This window comes from Dromiciops gliroides, chromosome 1, assembly GCF_019393635.1.
Source record: "Dromiciops gliroides isolate mDroGli1 chromosome 1, mDroGli1.pri, whole genome shotgun sequence".
NCBI classification, from domain to species: Eukaryota; Metazoa; Chordata; class Mammalia; order Microbiotheria; family Microbiotheriidae; genus Dromiciops; species Dromiciops gliroides.
The window spans coordinates 191,333,419-191,357,637 of NC_057861.1; the positions used below are offsets into that span (position 1 = coordinate 191,333,419).

The 24,219-nt window shown below is 35.5% G+C and overlaps 2 protein-coding genes across 3 annotated transcripts in view; both read right to left on the bottom strand.

The window, feature by feature from the left end:
* LOC122735818 (glyoxylate/hydroxypyruvate reductase B-like) lies at positions 1–19,836 on the bottom strand. Of its 2 annotated transcripts, XM_043977618.1 has the most exons (7): positions 19,345–19,836; positions 15,345–15,434; positions 8,368–8,752; positions 6,825–6,996; positions 5,882–6,060; positions 2,965–3,061; positions 1–529 (listed from the first exon to the last, which is right to left on the bottom strand). In XM_043977618.1, the coding sequence occupies exons 3-7, from the start codon at positions 8,747–8,749 to the stop codon at positions 373–375; spliced, it is 987 nt and encodes a 328-aa protein (XP_043833553.1). In that variant the 5' UTR covers positions 8,750–8,752; positions 15,345–15,434; positions 19,345–19,836; the 3' UTR covers positions 1–372. The 2 variants fall into 2 exon arrangements, with proteins under 2 accessions (XP_043833553.1, XP_043833562.1); XM_043977627.1 differs by lacking the exon at positions 15,345–15,434.
* Positions 19,091–24,219, bottom strand: part of LOC122746931 (glyoxylate/hydroxypyruvate reductase B-like) — a 10,274-nt gene continuing 5,145 nt past the window's right edge. Inside the window, exons 3-4 of the mRNA XM_043993049.1 lie at positions 19,419–19,550; positions 19,091–19,253 (exon numbers count right to left, since the gene is read on the bottom strand). Coding sequence (XP_043848984.1) covers positions 19,091–19,253; positions 19,419–19,550 — 295 coding nt within the window. The remainder of the gene's footprint in view (positions 19,254–19,418; positions 19,551–24,219) is intronic.

Sequence of the window (24,219 nt, forward strand, 5' to 3'; positions counted from 1 at the left end):
TTTTTGGTTTCACTGTTCCTTCCCTTATCTAGATCATAGTATTTCCTTCTTGCCTTATCCAGCAGATTTGCTTATATATGGCGTTAACTTTTTATTAGGTAAGTTTTGAATACTGTAAAGTCCATAGAGAAAGAGAACAACAGACTAGAGTACCAAAGATACTATTTCTATTCATTGCAGTGTTAGGCTCTGAAGGACTCTTGGGAATACATAGTCTCTATTAGCTCTTCAAACATACTAAAATGAAAAATCTATGAGTTTTTAATTTCATGAAGAGAAATACTAGAATATATAAAGTATGAAAAGTTAAAAGAAGCCTTTGTCATTTAATCTGTCAAGTTTTCATCATTATGAGCTTTCCACCCAAACAAATCATTTAAGAAGTACTTCATTAGGAATAGGAAGGCCACTGAAAGCAGCCAGAAGACTTTCAACCATGTTTTCCATCATGAGATGTCGACTTTGATGAGTTGCACTTCCGATATGAGGAGTTAAAATAACATTCTTTAACTTTAACAAAGGATGGGATCTGAAATACATATGCATTTAAAAAATTATTCGGATTTCTTTTTTTATATATTATACTATAGTTTCATTAAAAAATTTTTCTTTTTTTTAGTGAGGCAATTGGAGTTAAGTGACTTGCCCAGGGTCACACAGCTAGTGTTAAGTGTCTGAGGCCAGATTTGAACTCAGGTACTCCTGACTCCAGGGCTGGTGCTCTATCCACTGCGCTACCTAGCTGCCCCGTGTAGTTTCATTTTTTATATTTGCAGAAAGATAAAACTTTGTAGGAGATTAAAAATAATAGGACCAGATAGGACATTAAAGACTGGCTAGGCCAGTGTTCTCATTTTAAAGATGTGGGAACTTAAGACTCAAACTAAGGACACAGAATGAATTAGTGGGAGGGCCAGTGCTAGAACCCAGAAATGCTGGATCCTAAATCAGGTCTCTGATATATTACATTGTCTCTCTTCAAAATTGCCTCAAAAATATAGAACACTGAGTGAAAACTAGGTATTATTTTAAAGAATCAAATGTAAAGGCCTGCATTTAGGTATAATAAATCAACTATATAAGACAGGATGAAGTACATATAGTTTGTCAAGAGTTCATAAGAAAAAATCTGAGCTTCCACTCCCAGTTCTAGTTGACCACAAGCTCAATAAGCCACCATGTGGTATGGTGTTTTATAATTTTTTTAAAAAGGCTAATACAATCATTGGTTGCATTCATAGAAATATAGTGCTAGGTACCGGGAAATAACAGTCCCATCATACAGTGCAATTCTCACACTTCGCATGCTCAATTCTGACTGCCAAATTTTAGGAGGGATTTCAGCAAACCAAAGTATATGTAGAGGGGTCTGAAAACTATTACCTGAGGAAGACTTAAAATTAATGTAGGTAGTTAGCCTGGAGAAGAAAAGACTAAATAGAGACACAAAATCTGACTTCACACATTCAAGGGTTTAAAGATGAGACAATACATTTGCTTTATGTTAATAACAGTGGCAAAGCTAGGACCAATAAGTGGAAGTGACAAGTCTGTTAAATTTTAATCATAGATGTAGAATCTGAATACGTGCTACAAATGAAGAGTGAACATAATTTTGTTACCTTTAACAAAGGATGAGATCTGAAATACATTGCACAAAAAAGTTCCAATTTATTGGTTTCTTTCAGAATTATTATCAAACTGTAGTTATATTTTTATTACTTAGAGAAAAAAATGTAGAATATTAAAAATAATCCAAAAAATTCCATTTCATTCATGGAAGAATCATCTAATATTAGAACCAGATAGGACCTTAAAAATTTTCCTGTAGAACACCCTGGGGTTCTTGAGACCTGTTTGAGGGATGCATAAGGTCACAACTATTTTAATATTAAGATATTATTTTCTTGTTAAAATAATCCTCCATTTTCCAACTCCTTATGTGTGAGAAGCAACCAAAACACTGACTACAGAAATAGATATAAAAATCTAGCCATTTTCTATTAAGTCAGCTATTGAAGAGATTTGCAAAAATATATAAAAACAATGTCACTCTTCTGACTAAATTTTGTGTTTTGGAAGATGAATTTATTTTTCATAAAAAGTATGCTACTTATGTTAACATGTCATGGGTTTATTACTATTCTAATATAATTTAATAAATATTTTAATTTTTTATCAGTTTTAATGTAAAATATTTAAAAATATCGATATAGCTCTCAACAATTTTAAAGCATAAAAGGGGCACTGAGACCAAAAAGTTTCAGAAACACTTATATAGTCAAATATCCTCATGTTACAGAAGAGGAAACCAGGTTGTCAGTCTGGGGAAGAGAAGACTAAATAGAAACACAAAATTTGAGATCAGAAATTTGAGGTATATGTAGATGAAGTGATGGATTTGTTTTGCTAAAAATGACAGAGCTAGGACCACTGGGAAGAAGTGACAAAGAATTCTTTCTTATATTCAACCAAAATCTGTTTAAATATTATAACTGTTCAGCAGTTATGGGGTAGCAAACAATCTGTCACTGAAAATATTCAGTTATAAGCAGGGCAAATAACTGTGAGTGATGCCATAGGAAGAATTCCTATATTGGGCGGGAGACTGGATAATCAAAAGTCAACAAACATTTATTAAGTGCTAGAAATAAAAAGAGGAAAGAAGAAATGAAGACAACAAACAAAAAAAAAATGAAAAGTGTGTTTGGGAAGGAAGGCATAAGGTACTTGATCTAGAGGCATGATGAAGAAATCAGAGAGGGCCCAAAGATGGTAGCCAGATAGGAAACCAGGATTAGAAGACTTCTGAGCCCTATAAATCTATGACTGAGACACCAACCAAAGAAAACTTTTATCCTTAAACATGGGCTGGAACCTTTGCTTCTATTGTTTGTTATCTTTAAAAAATTTACAGGAAGTTTTTTTTGTGTGTTTGTTTTTCGCTTGGATTTTTTTTTTTACCTTGGCAGAGGTTCAGGGTAAGTCACATCCAGTCCTGCAGCTCTAATAATTCCAGTTTGAAGAGCTTCAACTAGGGCATCTTGATCGACCAATTGACCTGAATTAATATAACAGTATCTTTGTCACTATTATAATTAGACTATATATAATAGATATATAGACTACAAATATGTATGTGTATATGTATGTGTGTATATATACATACAATAGAGAAGAGATGTCCACATTTCAACTTGTTTCAACAACTTTAAAACCACAGTTACTCCTAGCCTAACTGATCAAATGACAGGAATACATAAATATCAAGTTACACAAGATCAAATGATTGTGATACAAAAATAAAAATGGAGCCTAGGACACAATAAATATGGGACTTAACATTTTTTCAGTGCAAATGGCTACTTTTTTATAACTCAAGAGCAACTTAATATTTAAAGCTTAGTTGAGATGGAAAATGTTCTTATGGAAAGAAGATCAGCTGTATAGAGTTGTTATTTTTATTGTTAAGTCATTTTTTCATTTGTGTCTCACTCTTCGTGACCCCATTTGGGGTTTTCTTGGCAAGGAAACTGGAATGGTTTGCCATTGCCTTTTCCAGTTCATTTTACAAATGAGGCAACTTCGGGGGCAGCTAGGTGGCGCAGTGGACAGAGCACAGGTCCTGGAGTCAGGAGGACCTGAGTTCAAATTCGGGCTCAGACACTTAACACTTACTAGCTGTGTGACCCTGGGCAAGTCACTTAACCATAATTGCCTCACAAAAATCCAAAAACAAATGAGGGAACTGAGGCAAAAGTGTTAAGAGATTTTCTCTGGGTCACACAGCCAGTGTCTGAGGCCAGATATGAATTCAGGAAGATGAGACTTCTTGACTCCAGGGCTTGCATTCTATCTACCGTACCATGAGAGATATGAATTTTAATTCACTTGCTAGCCATGTGTCTGTGGGCAAATCACTGGGCCTTTAGTTTCCTCATCTACCAAATTGGGCTAATAATCCTAATACCCACTTTATAGGGCTGTTGAAAAGATGAAATGAGATAATATGTACAAATCACTTCACAAACCTTAAAGTGCTATAAAAATGTCAGCTACTGACTATGACAACTAAATATTTTAAATTTAGAACTGGAAGGGATGGATCTCAAAGGTCAGTGAATCCAACCACCTCATTTTACAGATATTGAAACTAATGGTCAAAGAAGTTGAGTGACTTGCTCAGGGTCACACAACCAGGAAGTATCTGAGACAGAATTTAAACCCAGGTTTTGCTGATTCCAAGTCCACTAGGTCATGCTGCCTCTCATTTTATTTCAGGTTCAAAATGACATGTCCATGCCCAATTAAGTAGTGGTTAATCTGAGAACAAAATTCTTCTTTAAGATTAGAACCTTCGGGGGCAGCTAGGTGTCGCAGTGGATAGAGCACCGGCCCTGGAGTCAGGAGTACCTGAGTTCAAATCCTGCCTCAGACATTTAACACTTACTAGCTGTGTGACCCTGGGCAAGTCACTTAACCCCAATTGCCTCACTAAAAAAGAAAAAAGAATTAGAACCTTCGCAGACTTGCAGAAAGGTTTATGATGCTCTGGAATCAATAGTCAGTAAATGCCTAACTCCAAAGCATAGAGTAACCAAGCTTAATGAAACACTCTGATAAGGATACTTTCTTTCTGAACACCAATTCTTTAAAATACTGCTCTTTTGTTCATTGCAATAGTAGTCTCTAGAATTGAGATTTATTTGTCCAGTGTTTAGTGTTATTGCTATAGAAGTACTAACTTTATCTTTTAATGCATCTTTCATGGAGTTTCTGCCTGCCAAGGCCCCAGTAGAAAATGATATCATTTAGAATGACAATGCTACATGTTTAATATACATAATGTATTTATATATTATAAAATATGCACATATCTTTATATATTTGTATATATCTATATGATATATATTTATATAGATTCTAGATTAATATATTCTTTATTAACATATTCATTCATAATATAGTTATATATTCTTATTTTTCCAAAACACTTTTACCTTTAATATTTAATCCTTATGAGTTACAAATTCCAGCTATTATCTTTATTTTATATGTACACACACAAAGTAACTAATGCACAAAGATTATTCAAGGACATAGTAACAAAGCCAATCCTAGAACTCTTACATTGAAACTGTTGCTTTCTGATCATCAGTAAATCAGTACTAATATATACAATCACCATTCATTTCTAGCATGTCATTTCAATGTCAACAGAACCTTATTTTTCTGTACTAAACTCTGTTAGGGTTCTCAATTTTATAAAGTCTATGTTCAACTCATGACTTAATTTTGAGTGGACATAAGAATGATTACTATGTTTAGATATTTAACTTAGGAGTAATAAAAATGTTAAGGAAGAAAACCAAAAAAATTTTCCTGAGAAAGCAATGATTAAACACTGAGAAGTGTACAAGTTAAATTTAAAAGATATCCTATAATAGAGCACCGGCCCTGGATTGAGGAGTACCTGAGTTCAAATTCGGCCTCAGACACTTAACACTTACTAGCTGTGTGACCCTGGGCAAGTCACTTAACCCCAATTGCCCCGCAAAACAAACAAACAAACAAAAAGATATCCTATATAACACTGTTCTTTTCCACAAAAAGTATTAAAAAATCTGAATTCATAAAAATATTTTACTTGACTTATTCATAACTTGGTTTCAAAATATGTTCACAAAATATCAAGAACCCATACAATTGGAAGGTAAATTTCAACTCACTTGCTTTGCAATCTGAATTACTCTTTCAGTCAAGAAAGCTGCAAAGGAAGGAAGTTGATAGAGAATGCCAAATATTTGAGATTTATTACTATATCTTTTCAGTGAAGGAGAAAAATATAATTTTGGTAGGCATATCTGTTAGTATCTATTACCTCTCCCAATGTTTATAAGAGCAGCAGTAGGTTTCATTAGTCCTAATTCCCTCTTTCCAATCAATTTATGAGTCTGGGGTGTCAAACTAAGGACCAACATAACAAAGTCTGATTGTTGCAGTAGTTCATCCAATGTTGCACAGTAATGGGCCCCAACTGCCTGTTCCTCTTCCACTTTCCTGCCCGAGTAAATCAAGAAAACAAAAGTGAGTTTCCTAATCAGAAACAGCCTAAAATACCCAAAGAAACTTCAAGAGACCAAGAACAAAATCCAGGAAAAAGTCACTGAAAGAAATGTAAAATGAGGTAAAATAATTCAGACATATCATTTAGGCTAAGGGCTGACAATTGGATCAGATTGGATAAAAGAAGCATGTGAAGGCAGTGTAGTATAGTGGGGAAAGCAATGGATTTAGAGTTAGAAAACCTGCGTTCAACTCTTAACTCCAATTGATATCATAAATAAAAGGGACTTTAAAATAAAAAGGATAGGAGAGGGAGAAAACACCAATACAGATATCATAGAGTAGCAGTTCTTAAAGTGTAGTCTACAGAAACAATGGGATTCCCAAGACCCTTTCAGGAGGGTTGGGGGGGAGGTTAAGAAAGGGCGTGCAGAAAGTCAAAACTACATTTCTAAGACATTATTTACTGTTAAAATACTTTTCTCTTTTAAAATTACATATCTGAGAGGAACAGGATAAGTAAAGGATAGGTATATTAAAAAGACATACTTTTGAGGGAAGATCCAGAAACTGGAATAGGGAAAGAAGGAAAGAAGGAAAAGAAACATGATGGAGAACACCGACTGAAAGGCTATGGAGGGAGAAACAGAAGGAATTTTATCATTATATTGTAATGTGGCAGTGAATGGAATTGTGGGTTTCATTTAGAGAGACAAAGCTTCAGTTAAGTTTAGAAATTAATCTTGTGGAAGTTTTACCTGCGGTTCCTATTGTGATACAGAATCTTCATTTCAAATCCTTTGGCTCGTTGAGCAACCTTATAGCCAATTTTGCCCATACCTATGATTCCCAGAGTAGATCCGGTCACTTCTTGTCCCATCCAGTTAACAGAAAAGGATTTGGTGTCTGGTGAAGTAGCTATCTCATTCCCTAAAAGTCCAAGATGCAAAAGTGAGCCATGGAACTGTCTCCACACACAATTCTATTGTTTTTTTAAGACAAGAAATGAAGAAATAAATTGTGATTTATATCTTGCTTTGCAATCTCTGATAAAATGAGTTGTTCTGAGATCACTTTTCCATTTCCACATAAATTAAAATAAAAGTTTCAACAAAAAAATAAACCATAACATATTGGGAAGAGGTAGTAGTTTTCTACATCATATGAACCAGAATATCCTAGCAAAAAGGTCATTTTCTGATATTTATTTTAAACTAGCAATTCTATGTCAAACTAAGGCTGAGGTTCTTTTTTTTTTTTTAATTTTTTAAATTAATAAAGTAATTTATTTTTTTTCCATTACATGTAAAGATAGTTCTCAACTTTTGTTTATACAATCTTTACAATTTCAGATTTTTCTCTCTCCCTCCCCTCCCTCCCCCCTCCCCTAGACAGCAGGTAATCTGATATAGGTTACATATATATACACATAATAACATTAAACATATTTCTGCATTAGTCATGTTATAAGGGAAAAAATCAGAGCAATGATGAAAAACCTCAAAATAGAAAAAAACAACAGCATCAAAACCAAAAGAAATAGTATGGTTCATTCAGCATCTATACTCCACAGTTCTTTTTTTTTTTTCTTGGATTTGGAGATCCTCTTCCATCACAAGTTCCCTGGAACTCTTCTGTGCCATTACATTGGTGAGAAGAATATAGTCCATCACAGTAGATCAACACTCAAAGTTGATGATACTGTGTACAATGTTCTTCTGGTTCTGCTCATCTCACTCATCATCAGCTCACACAAGACCCTCCAGGTTTCTCTGAACTCCTCCTGCTTATCATTTCTTACAGCACAATAGTATTCCATTATATTCATATACCACAACTTGTCCAGCCATTCCCCAATTGATGGGCACCCCCTCAACTTCCAATTCCTTGCCACCACAAAAAGAGTAGCTATAAATATTTTTGTACATGTGGGTCCCTTTCCCCTTTCCATGATTTCTTTGGGAAAAGGACCCAAAAGTGGTATTGCTGGGTCAAAGGGTATGCACAAGGCTGAGGTTCTTAACCTTGGGTATGGGAACTTCTTTTAAAAATGTTTTGATAACTATATTTCAATAGAATTGGTTTCCTTTTGTAAGCCAATATATTTTAATTTATTCATTTAAATATTATTCTGAGAAGGGTTTCATAAGCTTCTTAAAGCATTATGTAAGAACCAGGACAACTTGAAAAGGACTTACATTTTAAAAATATCAGTTTGAATACTTTTTCATTATTTTCACAAATAAAGACTCTCTAGTTATCAATTACCAAGAAATTAAAAGGCTTAAAAAGTCATATTACCTTCTAATATTCTTCGGGCTGATGCCAGAAGTAAGGCCATTCCCATATCTGCAGTGCTATTAGTAACAGCATGTGGAGTGTTGGCCAATTTCACACCAAAGCTGGCAATCAATTTCAGGTCCAGATGATCCAGGCCTGCTCCTGAGTTTACAATAATCTTCAAGGAAGGCAAGCTCTGCAGGAGCTCCTGGTCAATATGTGGTTTCCCTCCCCATATATATATTGCTTGTATCTTTTGACTGAAATTTGTTTTGTTTTCAAGGAATTCTTGCATGGTGATAAGATTAAAATGTTTCTTAAGATCCCTTACATGATCTTTATTCACACTATATGGTCCTTCAAAACCACTTATCAAAACACAAGGTAGCTTTTGATCTTGCATGATCTGTGGAGAAAAATAAAAGGTTTCTGTATTAAAGGGGGGGAAAATCCTTAGGATTACAGAGTGTATTCTTTTGTCAATCATTGACCCTCTGAATTACAAGAATGTAATAGGATTGTTTGGAGTTTTTTGAGAAATTTCTAGAATATCTCACAGGTCCTAGGAGCTCATACTACCCTTAGTGTACATGTCTCTTTTACTCTCTCCTACCTTGGCCTTTCTCTGTTCTAAAACTAGCCATACCATTAAAATGAAGAATGTTTTCATTATCTTTTAAATTTACTACCTAACATTCTATGTTCCTGATGCTAAAATGTCAACAAATAGAAAATTTTACATCTTAAAACAAATTCCTTTTTAAAAATTTTAAAAATTTTTAAATTTATTTTTTTAGTTAGTGAGGCAATTGGGGTTAAGTGACTTGCCCAGGGTCACACAGCTAGTAAGTGTTAAGTGTCTGAGGCTGGATTTGAACTCAGGTACTCCTGACTCCAGGGCTGGTGCTCTATGCACTGCCCACCTAGCTGCCCCACAAATTCCTTTTTAAAAAAAAAGTGTAGTGAGAGAATAATTTTTGCATCTGTCTCACTAGCAACTGATGGTAAAACAATTTTTTTTTCCTATAGAATTTTTATAAGATTCAATTGAGGAAATAAAGCATAATTATTAAGTTGGAAATCCCTTTGGATTATAATAAACAGGGTAATATATAATATATATATACATAACATATATAATATAAATAAATGTTTATTTGTGAAACTTTAATGAAAAACTCATATTTTTGCCTCTCTCTGACTTCAAAGCTAGTGATCTCTCCAGTGTCCTACACTGCTTCATGGTACTAACACAGACAACTATGTCTGTCGGTGTAGATAATACGAGTTATGGAATGAGCATTCAATTTTTGAAATTGAGTTTTGAAAGCCAAAATTTTGAATTCTGAAAGCCAAGCAAAAGCTTTACAAAATTGAAAACAAAAAAGCTTCAATCATATCAATAAATAAAATGAAGAGCTGCTTAAAATTTAAAAATAATTAATAAAATAAACACTATTGTGATTTTTTAAAAAAAAGAAAACCAACTTGTTTGAATCAAATGAATAAAGAGAATTCATGATAAATGAAGATGAAATGAACTATCAAAAACTATTTTGTCTAATTCTATGGAAACAAAAATAATAATTTAGAGAAAATGGGTGAATATGAAAATAAAGTATGCAAGTTAATTGAACAAGACATAGATTTAGATTATTTACACAACTCAATATTAGGAAAAATTAAATGTGCTATTAATTCAGTTACAAAGACAAATTTAGAGGCAGAACCAGGAGCATTTCCAAGTGAATTCTATCAAATATTCAAGGAAGAATTAATTCCACTATTACACAAACTATTTACAGAATTAGGGGCCCTGGGGGAAAGGATCCCTTCTAGACTCTGTGATATAAATATGGTATTGACACATAAACTAGGGAGAGACAAAGCAAAGAAAACCATAGATCAAAAAACCTAATGAATATCAAAATAAAATGTTAAATGAAATACTGGCAAGGAAGCGACAGCAATTTCCTAAAAGAGTTTTCAAAGGATGAATTGCAAAGTATTCATAACCATAAGAAAGAATTCTCCAGATCACTAGTAATTAGAGAAACAGAAATAAAAATAAACTCAAGGAAGTTATTAATAAAAAGAAAGTCCCCACATACATCAAAATACTTATAGCAACACTTTGTGATAGAAAAGAAATAGAAACAAAGTAGATGCCCACTGATTGGGAAATGGCTAAGCAAATTGTGGTACATGAATATAATGGAATATTATAGTGCTGTAAGAAATAATATATGTGATGAATACAGAGAAGCATGGAAAGATCTATATGATGTTATGCAGAGTGAAGCAAGGAGAGCCAAGAAAATAATATACACAATATCTGCAGCAATGAAAATGGAAAGAATAATACACCCAAAAGTAAAAAATGAATGTAACAAAATTATAAAGATCAAGCATGACTTGAATGAAGAGAAATTAAGACATCCCTCAACCCACTGCTTAGTTGAAGTAAAAGGTGTTACACATTATTTTCAGATTTTTTTCAATGTATCTATCAGTTGGGCCATTAAAAAAATTTTTTTTTTACTCTCTAAAGATATACTATCTGTTATATGGGATGACTCTTTGGGAGTAGAAAGGTAAGGATACTAGGGATAACTACGATGATGTAAGAAACAGAATGCAGCAAAAACTTTTTTTTTTAAAAGAGAGACTAAATTAACATATTAAAATTACTGTAAGCTATGACCTGGTTTGGATTTATGCCAAGAATCCAGGGTTGGTTTGATATAATAAAAACTATAAGTATAATAGACAATATTAATTACAAAAGCTTATGCTAAGAGAAGTTGAAAAATCCAACATCCGTTTCAGGTAAAAATCCTAAAAAGAAACATAGGAATCAATGTATTTATCTTTAATATGATAAGTAATATTTATCTAAAACCCAGAGACAACATTATATGTAATGGAGAAAGATAGAAGTCTTTCCAATAAAATCAGGTGTAACACAAAGATCCATTATCATCACTATTACTTAACATAGGGATAGAAATCCTACCCATAACAATGTCCAAAAAAAAAAAAAGAATCAAGGAAATACAGGAAAGAGGAAACAGAACTATCATTTTCTGTAGATGATTTTATGAACCCATAAAGAGCTGACTAAAAATTAATTAAAACAATGACCAGCAAAGTTGCAGGATGTAAAATAAATAATAATTGTACCTAAAATGTATATATAGCACTTACTATGAGCCAGGCACTATGCTAAATACATTGCAATGATCTCATTTGATTTACACAGTAATCCTGAGAGGTAGATACTATTATTATTCCCATTCTGAGTTGAGGAAACTGAGGCAAACAAAGGTCAAATGACTTTCCCAAAGTCACATAGCTAGTACATATTTGAGGACAGAAAGTGAACTCAGGTCTTTCTGACTCTAGGCCCAGTACTCACTCTATCCCCTATACAACTGAGCTGCTGTAAAATCAACATCATTTCTCTATATTAGCTATAAACCTCAATATAAGAGAATTTTCACGTAAAATTATAGGACACAAAATATTTGTGACTAGCTACTAAAAAACACACAAGAACTATATGAATACAACTATAGAACATGATTTAGGGAGAAAAAAACTAGATCTAAATACTTGGAGAAATACTAATAGTAAATGGTTAGGGTGAATCAATATAATAAAAATATTACCTAAATCCACTTTTTTATTCAGTGCCATACCAATCAAATTAACAAGATTACTTTACAGAACTAGAAAAATTATGAAATTTGTCTAGAGCAGGTATTGGCCAACTACCCACCAGAGTTTCACTGCATATTTTTGTATGGCCGGTGAGCTAAGAATGGTTTTTAGATTTTTAAATAAAGTTCTATTGTATTTTAAAAATGTAAAACCTATTCTTAGCTCTACAAAAAATAGGTAAAGTGGATTTTTCCCTTGGAATAGTTTGTGGACCCCTGAGCTAAGGGAACAAAAATTTATGAATCCCAAGGGAAATTAAGAAAAGGATGGGAAGTAACAGCCTAGCAGAAACAATTTTAAACAATACTAAAAAGCATTAATCAGTAAAAGGATTTGATAGTGGTTAGAAAATAGGTTGAATATAAAATATAATACAAAATATAAATAAAGAGGTTGAAAATAGAGTAAAGCAGACACAACTTGCCAAGGTAAAGAATACAATAGCATAATATTCCATAAAGCCAAATTACTTGATAAGTACTTATTTAACAACTGCTGGGAATAATGAAAAGCAGTCTGAGAGGTACTGAGTATGGCCCAACATCATATCTCATTTCCAAGATAAACAAGGAACTGATTCAAATTTATAAGAATATAAGCCAGTCACTAATTGATAAATGGCAAAGCCAATCAACAGTTCTACAAAAAAAAAAAATGCGCCAATCATTACAAATCAGAGAAATGCAAATTAAAGCAACTTCAAGGTTCAACCTTATACCAAACAGATTGACAACGATGACCCCCCCAAAAATGAGAATGACAATTGTTAGGACTTCAGGATTATAGGCATATTCATTCACTTTCAGTAGAGCTCTGACTGATTGGGTCAGATATTTTGGAAAACAATTTATAATTATGCTCAAAAAGTCATTAAAGTGTAACTAAACCTTTTAATCTAGCAATAACACAAATAGACCCATAATCCAAAAAAATCAAAGAAAGAGGAAAAGGACTCATACGTACAAAAATGTCTATAGCACCTCTTTTTGTCCCCAGTATATAAATGGTCACAAAATGGGAACAGGAAGTTCTTAAAAGAAGAAAAGCTAGGAATAACTATATGAAGAAATGCTCCAAATTACTAATAATAAGGTTAATACACTATTAAGCTTTTATTTAAAGAGATAAAAGAGGGAAAGAATCCACTTGTAATGAAAATGTTCATAGCAGTAATTTTTATGGTAGCAAAGAACTAGAAGACATGGAATGCTTTATTGAAAAATAGCTTAACAAATTACGACTTAAGAATTTAATGTAATATTATTGTACCATAAGAAATAATGAGATGGTTTTAGAATAACCTGGGAAAACTTGTATGAACCGATTCAGAGTGAAGTGAATGGAACAATGAGAACAATTTATACAATAACAATAATATTATAAAGAACAACTTTGAAAGACTTAAGAACTCTGACCAACAAAACAATAAAAAATAAATTCAAAGGACTCATGATGAAGCATGCTGCCTTCCTCCTCCTGAAAAAGAAGTGATAGCCTCTATGAGAATAAAGTACAAATAAAGACATTTTAAACAAAAGTCAATGATTTGTTTTGTTCCACTATGCATATTTGTTACAAAATTTGTTGAGTTCTTTTTCAGTTGAAGGGAAGGCTGCAGGGGAAAAAAATCAAGTAAATTAACCAAAAAAAAAAAAAAGATTCAAAGCAGGTCATTGAATTGAAGCATTTTTTCAAGACGCAGAAGAGAACAGAAATAAGGAAGGGCAGTAGAGTCAGAGGCAATCAGGACAGCTTTGAAAATATGAGATGAAGAAAGGAAAGGAAGCTATATAGAATATCAGTTCACAGTTCTATTTATAACCTGTTTCTGCCAAATTTATATGATGTTTGTTAAGTTCACAAAAACAATTTAAAAAAATTTAAACACCATTAAATAAAAACAAAGCAAAACAAAAAAAGATTTTCAACAGTTTGAATTTTTTTTTAATTTTGTTTTTGTTTGTTTGGTTTTTCTTTTGGTGAGGCAATTGGGGTTAAGTGACTTGCCTAGGGTCACACAGCTAGTAAGTATCAAGTGTCTGAGGCCGCATTTGAACTCAGGTCCTCCTGAATCCAGGGCTGGTGCTTTATCTACTTTGCCACCTAGCTGCCCCCATTTTTTTATTAATACTTTTTTGTCATTTATTTATTGGAGAATAACTCTTGGTCTTACATGTCTTGGATACTTGGGCTTTATTAAAGATGTCTGATGCAAAGATTTCATTTAACAAATAGCATTTTCTACCTTATTCTAGCTGCACAGATTTGGTTAATGTAAAAGCTTTTTTTCATTTTAATGTAAGAAAAATTGCTTTATTGTATGATGATCAACTGTGAATTACTTAGCTCTTCTCAGCAATACAATGTTCTAAGACAATTCCAAAGGACTTGTGATGAAAAAATACTATACACTTCCAGAGAAAGAACTGATGGAAGTCTGAATGCAAATAGACGCATATTATTCTTCACTTTCTTTCTTTTTTCCCTTTTTTTTTTTGATCTGTGCTTTCTTTTGCAACATGATCAATACAGAAATGTTTTGCATGGCTACACATGTATAACCTATACCAAATTGCTTGTAGTCTCAGGGAGGGGAGAGGGAAGAAGAGAAAAAGAAAGGGAGAGAATTTAAGTTAAATTTTTTAAAAACGAATGTTAAAATTATTTTTACATGTAACTGAGAAAAAATAAAATACTATTCAAAAATTGTTTATATTCTCACTTATACATACCTCTATTCCTCGTTTGGTTAAGAAGTCTCTCTCTAACCAAAGATCAAGTAAGTATTTACTCCTATAGGTTTTCAGTCCTTTTCAATCTGGCTTCTGGCTCAGTTACTGGTCTGAAAGTATCTGTGCCAAGTAAACAAGTCTTTTCAGCCTTATCTGGCTCTTCATGACCCCATTTGGGGTTTTCTAGGCAAAGATGCAGTAGTGGTTTGCCATTTTCTCCTATAAAACAATGCTCTCAGCTGCTAAATACTTTAGACAAATAATATGCAAAAGTAAATACTTTCACTCTTTAAAGGTCAAAAGATAAGGACACCAGTGAGACGGTAAGTTATAGTTAAAACCTACATTTCAAAATTGGGAGGAAAAAAAGAATTTATACCTATTCTTTTAGCTTAACCAAATGATAATGGTATTTACAACATGTGATAATGATGATTGTAAATTGCACTCTGGACTGCTTAGAGATTAACCTTTTTTCCCCCTTATTTGTAAAATGATTTAAGCATTTTTTTTAAGAATTAAAAACAAAGAAAAGAAAATTACCTTTTGTTGAAATTGTCTTCAAGAAATAGAGTTCTAAAAGGTGTTATTTACTTGGTGACTGCAAAGTTTCTGTCCAAAGAGGAAAATAAACTGGGGGGAAAAAAGCCAAGAGGTTTATATTCCAGGAGGAGTTTTCTAGTAATGATTATGAGAGTGAGGAATTTGCAACTATAACCTATCACGTGTTTAAAAAGATCATTATCAAGTAACTACTGTTTTTTTAGTGAATGAAACATACTTTTAAAAAATTACTCATTACTGAGCCAGAGAAATAAATCAGTCTTGAATCATAAGCTTTTTTGTGTGTTTGTTTTTAGTGAGGCATTTGGGGTTAAGTGACTTGCCCAGGCTCACACAGCTAGTAAGTGTTAAGTGTCTGAGGCTGGAATTGAACTCAAGATACTCCTGACTCCGGGCCGGGCCGGTGCTTTATCCACTGCACCACCTAGCTGCCCCCAATCATAAACTTTAAAAAAAAAAAAGAAAGAAAAGAAAGAAGCCCTAAGCCTTTCCTTAGTTGTGAGAAAATGATACCTTGATTTGCTTAATCCCCCTAGTTATCTAGGTAATAAGAACAACTGTATGAGGACTGGCTTCATTGGATAACACACCAACAATCCTTTGTGTGACCAAGAGTAAACCTAGCTAGATGGGCAAGGAGTAACTCTGAGGCCAAAGACTTAATTGACTCTATTCCCTAACTTTGGAATAATCTTTTTTTTTTTAAGAGATCTCCTTATCAATTTGTGCCCTATTGAAGCCTTGAACTGAACACCCAATCACCAAGAATGCCTTCTGATTGTGTATCAAAGGCCATAATCCTTCACTCCTAGAATTCCTCACACTCCCCTCCCCCACTGCTTTGGGAATGGGTCTTTCTAACCACCTTTTCCTCCAAATTCTGTACCTGCCTTTGTTTAAATTGTATATATGTATAATGAAGCGAGCAGAACCAGTGACAGCAGTATAGTTCCATGAAGAATGGTGAGTGACTTAACTATTCTCAGCAATATAATGATCCAAGACAGTTCCAAAGGACTAATGATGAAGCATACAATCCACCTACAAAGAAAGAACTGATATTGATTGAACACAGACTGAAGCATGCTATTTTTCACTTTCATTTTTTCTTTTATTCAAGTTTTCTTATACAAAATTACTAATATGGTAATGTTTTAAATAATTGTATATGCATAGCCTATATCTACTTGCTTATGGCCTCAGGTAGGTGGAGAAGAAGGGATAGATTTAGAACTCAACAATTGTAATTAAAATGTTTATTATTATTTTTTTAAACTGTTATAAACCCTTTCAGTCTATTTTATGTCTTCCCACAATAGGCAGATAGAACCTATTATGGGCCTGGGGTACCTCAGAAGTTTTCTGGGAAACTCAGGGAACCTTCTCCTTGAGAAGCTAAACCAAAGGACAGACACAGACACACCTAAAGAAGCCAGTCTCCCCCACCCCTCCCGGGGATGATCCTATTTGGTGTGGCTGCTGCCTGAGTGGTGCCAAGGGAACAGAGATAACTCTAGAAGTCCTCTCCTTCAAGCCTTCACTAAAGCTTTCCCCACCCCCAAAGGGAACTTTCCACAATCCAGTCCCTCCATCATCCATCCTCTATAAAAGTATTTGCCTTTCTCCTGCTCAAGGAGATTGGTATCCCAGAGAACCAAGTCTCTGACCCATCTCCCTGTGAGAAAAAGTCTGAGGACTTTTCTCTTGGTTTCCTTTCTCTAGTACCTAAATAAAATATTATTTTATTCTCATTGGTTTTGTGTTCGAGAAGGTATAATTCTTTATAGAATACCCAAGGACCCACACATCCCACCACCATTTCCCCCATGACAGAACCCATAATCATATTAGATTTTCTTCCCTGCTTCTTTTAATTTTTACAGGCTTTGTTTGTTTTTCTATGGTTTCTTTCCTTTTAGGAAGAAGGGGATTTAAATCTTGAGAACTGGCCATTGTGTCCTTCGGTCTTCCCTTTTAGGGAAAGAGATCTAAATTCCATTGAGAGCATTTGCCTCAGTTTACAGTTGCTTTTTTCCCCCTTTTTCTTTTCTTTTCTTTTTTTTTTGCAGGGCAATGAGGGTTAAGTGACTTGCCCAGGGTCACACAGCTAGTGTCAAGTGTCTGAGGCTGGATTTGAACTCAGGTCCTCCTGAATGCAGGGCCGGTGTTTTATTCACTGAGCCACCTAGCTGCCCCAAACAAAGCACTTTTTGCCCTCCCAGAGCTTCTTTTCTTTTTCTTTTTTTGGGGGGGAGGGGTAGGGCAGGGTAATGAGGGTTAAGTGACTTGCCCAAGGTCACACAGCTGGTGTCAAGTGTCTGAGACTGGATTTGAACTCAGGTCCTCCTGAATCCAAGGCAGATGCTTTATCCACTGTGCCACCTAGCTGCCCCTGCATGTATTTTATACACCTATGTTGTCTCCCTCCTTTGAATGTATGTTGAACTACCTGCTTACTTTTGCCTTTGAATTTCTGGGCCTCAGCATCCTTTTTTTTTTTTTTTTTTTTAGTGAGGCAATTGGGGTTAAGTGACTTGCCCAGGGTCACACAGCTAGTAAGTGTTAAGTGTCTGAGGCCAGATTTGAACTCAGGTACTCCTGACTCCAGGGCCCGTGCTCTATCCACTTCACCACCTAGCCGCCCCACAGCATCCTTTTGAATACAGCAAATGCTTAATAAATGCTTGTTGAAAGCAAGGTAGTAAATACTATAGACAAAAAAAATCACACTATAGTTGGAGAGACTAAATGTATGGTCCAAATACAGTCATACAGCAAACTGTATTTATATTTCCTCCTATTTAGGACTTGGTTACTAATCCCCTCTAGGCCACCTTCTTTTATTCAATATGCATTTATTAAAGCCCTACTATTTGCAAACCCCAGCCATTTACTATTTGCATCCTCAGTCCATGGAACATAACAGGGATCTAATAAATGCTTACGGACTGGGTATTAAATTCAAGTCACCTTCTAGAAACTTGCAAATGAACCTGCAAATCAACCTAATTCTAAAGTTTATGATTTTTGTTGTTGTTGTTAGCAAATTGATTAGGGGAGGAAGCTAATGGGATTTTTTTTTGTGGGGCCATGGGGGTTAAGTGACTTGCCCAGGGTCACACAGCTAGTAAGTGTAAAGTGTCTGAGGCCGGATTTGAACTCAGGTACTCCTGAATACAGGGCCAGTTCTCTATCCACTGCATCACCTAGCTGCCCCTATGGGATTTCTTTATAACCCTTGCTTTCTCTCTCATTTGCAGGACTGAGGCTTGTACCTGGGAAACTCAGTGAAGATGGAAAATGCATAGGTGGCCATAGAGCAATTACCTTAGCTTTTTAGAAAGTTCACATTCTGTGGATTGGTCTTTGTCATTAATTTTCAACTAGGGCAGAAATTCTTAACCTGGGATCCCTTAGCTTGGGTTTTGTTTTTTAATATTCTGCCGTATTTGGTTCTAGGGCTGGAAAGGGCCCCACAGGTCATGAAGTCTAACCCCCTTTATATTACAGATGAAGAAACTAAGGCAGTTTTGTGTCTGAGACAGAATTTGAACTCAGGTTTCCCAGGCTCCAAGTCCAGGTCTATCCACTGTCTACACCACATACCGTGGGGTCAGGAGACCACAAGCACACAGGGACCCACACCTTAAATTCTTGCCATTAACTCAGAGCAAATTTCCCCTAGTGCCGATCCTCGGGTCCTGCCTCCCTCCTAATCCCCACCTCTACAATTCGTCTATTTTCTCGTCTCCCGCCCCCACTTCTCCCTCCGTCAGGCAGGCGCTCTCACTCCAGTCTTTCCAAGGGATATGAAAGGGAGGAAGGGGAAGGAAAAGAGGCAGGCTCATGATGGGTGCTTCCCAAAACCGCGGAGGGTAACCCGCCCATCTGCGGAAGGTCAAGCTGGAGTCTGCACCCAGAACACCCCAGTTCCCTATGAAAACAACCCCGCCCCCCCCCGCCCGCCTCTTAACCGTACCTCACTTTCGTTGGTGGCTCTACCTCTCCCAATTGGCGCGTTGTGTGTGGAGGGGCCCACCTGGGGCTGCTCACTGGTTACTAACAGCTGCGGTGTCGCTGAGCTGTCCTTCCTGGCCCAGGTGGAAAGAGGTCTTTTCTTTCTCCAACTCTCGGGCTCTGACACAGGACGTTGGGCTTAGAGAGCTGGCCTTGTAGCCGGGAAGACTGAGATTCAAGATGTCTAACACGTTTGTTGTTGTTTGTCCTTCGTTTTCTGTTTTTTGTTTTTTAAATCAGGCCGGGGCTGGGGTCTAGACGGGGGAATGAACCGGATTTAAGTAAGCAGAGCTGCATAAAGTCTTACTCTTCCAGAGTCTTCAAAGTCCAGTGGCAAAACAAAAGTCACGGGGACTGGCAATGGCAATGACCTGAATGCAGCGAGGGACCTTGGCCTCTTAGAAGTCTGACCAAGCTCTAAGAGCCCCGGCAACTCCTAAATTGTTCTTGGGGGGTTGGGAGTGGGGAGAGGAGGCGGGGAGGCGCTGGGCGTGATGGGGTGGGGAGACCTCTGACTTACACTTAGGCTATGAAACTCAGAACACATTTGCTTAACTTCCCTGCTGAGCTCCTGTTGGACTCCAGACAGACCAGCCTTCTGAGAAAAGCCAGGAGGGGTTTAAAGCCCACCGAGGGAGGCTTTCTCCTGCTCCAAGGCTACTTGCTGCTTTTCTAAGAGTTGTAAGACATCAGGCAAATAACCATAAATAAACACACTTTATAGGATTGTTTAGAGAATAAAATGATATAAATGTATAGCTGGAAGGGATGGATCTCAAAGATGAGAGTCCAACCACCCCATTTTGCAGATATGGAAATGGGTGGCCAAAGAGGTTGAATGACTTGCCCAGGGCCACACATTCAGCAAGTGTCTGAAACAGGGTTTAAACCCAGGTCTTGCTGACTCCAAGTTCATTAGGTCATCATGCCTCTAGTTTCAGGTTAAAAATTATATGCCCATGTCACATCAAACAGTGGTTAATCTGAGAAAGAAACTCTTCTCCTTTATACTTAGAACCTTCACAGAATTGTAGAAAAGTTTATGATGCTCTTTCTGAATGTCAATCAGTATTCACTAAATGCCTGACTCCAAAGCTTGGGTAGCTAGTGGATAGAGCAAGAGTCCTGAAGTTGGGAGGACCTGAGTTCAAATCTTACCTCAGACACTAGTTGTATGATCCTGGGCAAGTCACTTACCCCTGATTGCCTTAAAAAACAGCTGGGGCCATCTCCAGTCATCCTGATACATAGCTTGACACCAGACCTAGATGGCTCTGGAGGGCAGAGTGAGGTTAGTGATGTTGCATAGCCCTCCCTCAATTAAATCCAATTCACTGTAAGTCATGATATCACCTCCCAATGTCATGGTCCTATGAAGGACCAACAACAACTCCAAAGCTTAGAGTAAACTAATTTGTTGTGATGTTCTCCTAAGGATACTTTGTTTTTGATTCTTTTTTTTTTTTTTATGGTGGGGTGATGAGGGTTAAGCGACTTCCCCAGAGTCACACAGCTTGTAAGTGTCAAGTGTCTGACACTGGATTTGAATTCAGGTCCTCCTGAATCCAGGACTGGTGCTTTATCCATTGTGCCACCTAGATGCTCTGATACTTTATTTTTATTTTATTTTATTTTATTTTGGTGAGGCAATTGGGGTTAAGTGACTTGCCCAGGGTCACACAGCTAGGAAGTGTTAATTTTCTGAGGCCAGATTTGAACTCAGGTCCTCCTGAATCCAGGACCGGTGCTCTATCCACTGTGCCACTTAGCTGCCCCTCTGATACTTTATTTTTGAAGAAAGATTCCTGAATACTATTCTTTTATTAGTTGTCATATTAATCTCTATAACAGAGATTATCTACTTGTCCAGTGTTTGGTGCCACAGCTATCAAAGGACCAACCTTCATCCTTTAATGCATCTGTTTTAGGGATTAGGATGCCCAGGAAGGTCACCCTGGCACTAAGGGGAAATACTGTATGTCCTATGGAATGGCAATGCTACATATAAATGTGAATTCTTACTTTTCTGAAGCACATTTAGCTTTATTACCTAAAAACTATATTACAAATTCCATGTATTCTTATCTTCACTTTATGTATGTAAATTAATGAAGGCACAAGGATTATACAAGGTCATAGTTAATTAGTAACAGAGCCAGTCTTAGAACTCTGCCATCCAAACTCCACTATCTGTTCTCTGATTATCAATAAATTATTACTGAGATATGCAATCACTATTCATTTCAGTCATGTCATTTCAATATCAATGGAACTTCATCTCTCTGTACTAAAATCTATTATAGTTCTCAGCTTCATAAGTTCTATATTCAACTCACTGACTTAATTTTGAGTGAAAAGGGTATAACTACTATGTGTAGATATTTAAATTAGGCATTATAAAAATGTTAAGGAAGAAAAACAGAAAAACTTCGATGCAAAAGTAATTACTAAATACTCAGAAAATGAATTGAACTTTAAAAGCACCTAAAGTGTTACTATTCTTTACGCTACATGAGGCATGAAAAAATCTAAATTAAAAACATTTTTTTGTTCTTCCTGACATAAACTTGGATTAAAAAGATATTCACAAAAGGTCAAAACCACTTAGAATTAGAAGGTATTTGAAAGGGATTTGTTAATTGTAAAGCTCCTTATATCATAAGATAGTGTGGGTTCTTAACATTCTTTTCATTGTCACAGAGCAGTGAATACATTTTAGAATATTTTTGTCCAAATAATTTCAAAATCATTATAGAATGCTTCTAGGAGTTGGGTAGATGCTAGGAGTTTGGAAAGTAGCTGCAAAGGAGTACATCTCATAATTGAGCCAAAGGCATCCAGTAGAAATGATCAGTGTTCCTAAGCACATCTGGGCATATTCTGATGCCTGCTAAAGTTTTTTTGTTTTTGTTTTTTGGGTTTTTTTTTTTGGTGAGGTAATTGGGGTTAAGTGACTTGCCCAGGGTCACACAGCTAGTAAGTGTTAAGTGTCTGAAGTCAGATTTAAACTCAGGTCCTCCTGAATCCAGGACCAGTGCTCTATCCACTGCCCTACCTAGCTGCCCCACCTGCTAAAGTATTAATAGAAAACACCTCTCATCCTCCCACAGTGGAAAGTTGAATAGAGGAAAGAGGTGCACCTTTTTGTATGTCTACAGGAAAGAAATCAATTTTGGGCATCAGACCAAAAGCATAGGTTCTTCACAGTTTTTTGGTCTTGAATTTCTAGTTTATGGAATGTTTTGCAGAATAATATTTTTTAATGAATAAGTTAAAATACATAGGATAACAAAGGAAACCAATTCTATTGAAATACAGTTATCCTGAGGTACCACCTGACACCTATCAGATTGGCTAAAATGACAAAAAAGGAAAATAATAAATGTTGGAGAAGCTGTGGGAAAATTGGAACACTAATTCATTGTTGGTGGAGCTGTGAACTGATCCAACCATTCTGGAGAGCAATTTGGAATTATGCCCAAAGGGCGATAAAGCTGTGCATACCCTTTGACCCAGCAATACCACTTTTAGGTCTTTTTCCCAAAGAAATCATGGAAAGGGGAAAGGGACCCATATGTACAAAAATATTTATAGCTGCTCTTTACGTGGTAGCAAGGAATTGGAAGTTGAGGGGGTGCCCATCAATTGGGGAATGGCTGGACAAGTTGTAGTATATGAATACAATGGAATACTATTGTGCTGTAAGAAATGATGAGCAGGAGTTCAGAGAAACCTAGAGGGTCTTGCGTGAGCTGATGATGAGTGAGATGAGCAGAACCAGAAGAACATTGTACACAGTATCATCAACATTGAGTGTTGATCTACTGTGATGGACTATATTCTTCTCACCAATGCAATGGTACAGAAGAGTTCCAGGGAACTCATGATAGAAGAGGATCTCCAAATCCAAGAAAAAAAAAAAAACCAAACTGTGGAGTATAGATGCTGAATGAACCATACTATTTCTTTTGTTTTTTGGTGCTGTTGTTTTTTTTTCTATTTTGAGGTTTTTCATCATTGTTCTGATTTTTTCTCTTATAACAGGACTAATGCAGAAATAGGATTGATGTTATTATGTGTATATATATGTGTGTGTATATATATCTATATGTATATAGATATATAGATATAACCTATATCAGATTAGCTGCTGTCTAGGGGAGGGGGAGGGAGGGGAGGGAGGGAGAAAAATCTGAAATAGTAAAGCTTGTATAAACAAAAGTTGAGAACTATCTTTACATGTAACGGAAAAAATAAAATACCTTATATGTAAAAGAAAGAAAGAAAGGAAGGAAGAAAGAAAGAAAGAAAGAAAGAAAGAAAGAAAGAAAGAAAGAAAGAAAGAAAGAAAGAAAGAAAGAAAGAAAGAAAGAAAGAAAGGAAGGAAGGAAGGAAGGAAGAAAGAAAGAAAGGAAGAAAGAAAGAAAAAAAAGAAATACAGTTATCTACATTTGGAAAAAAAAATGTTCCCATCCAAGGTTAAGAACGCCAACCTTATTGTGAGAGAACATTGCTAGTTTAAAATAAATATTACAGTGTAAGTCTTTTGTCAAGATATTCTGGTTTATACCATAAAGAAAACTACTACCTTTTCCCAATATGGTATGGTTTATTTTTTGCTGAAACTTTTGTTCTACTTCATGTAGAAATGGATAAGTCATGTGTGTTCCAGGGCAAGAGTTCTCAGAACAACTCATTTTAACAGAGATTGCAAAGCAAGATGTAAATCACAATTTATTCCTTCATTTTCTCATGGTTTAAAGAATAATTCAGATTGATAAACAACTGAGTTGAAATATACCTTCTAATTCTCTCGAGTTTGCACTCGGTTCCCTCA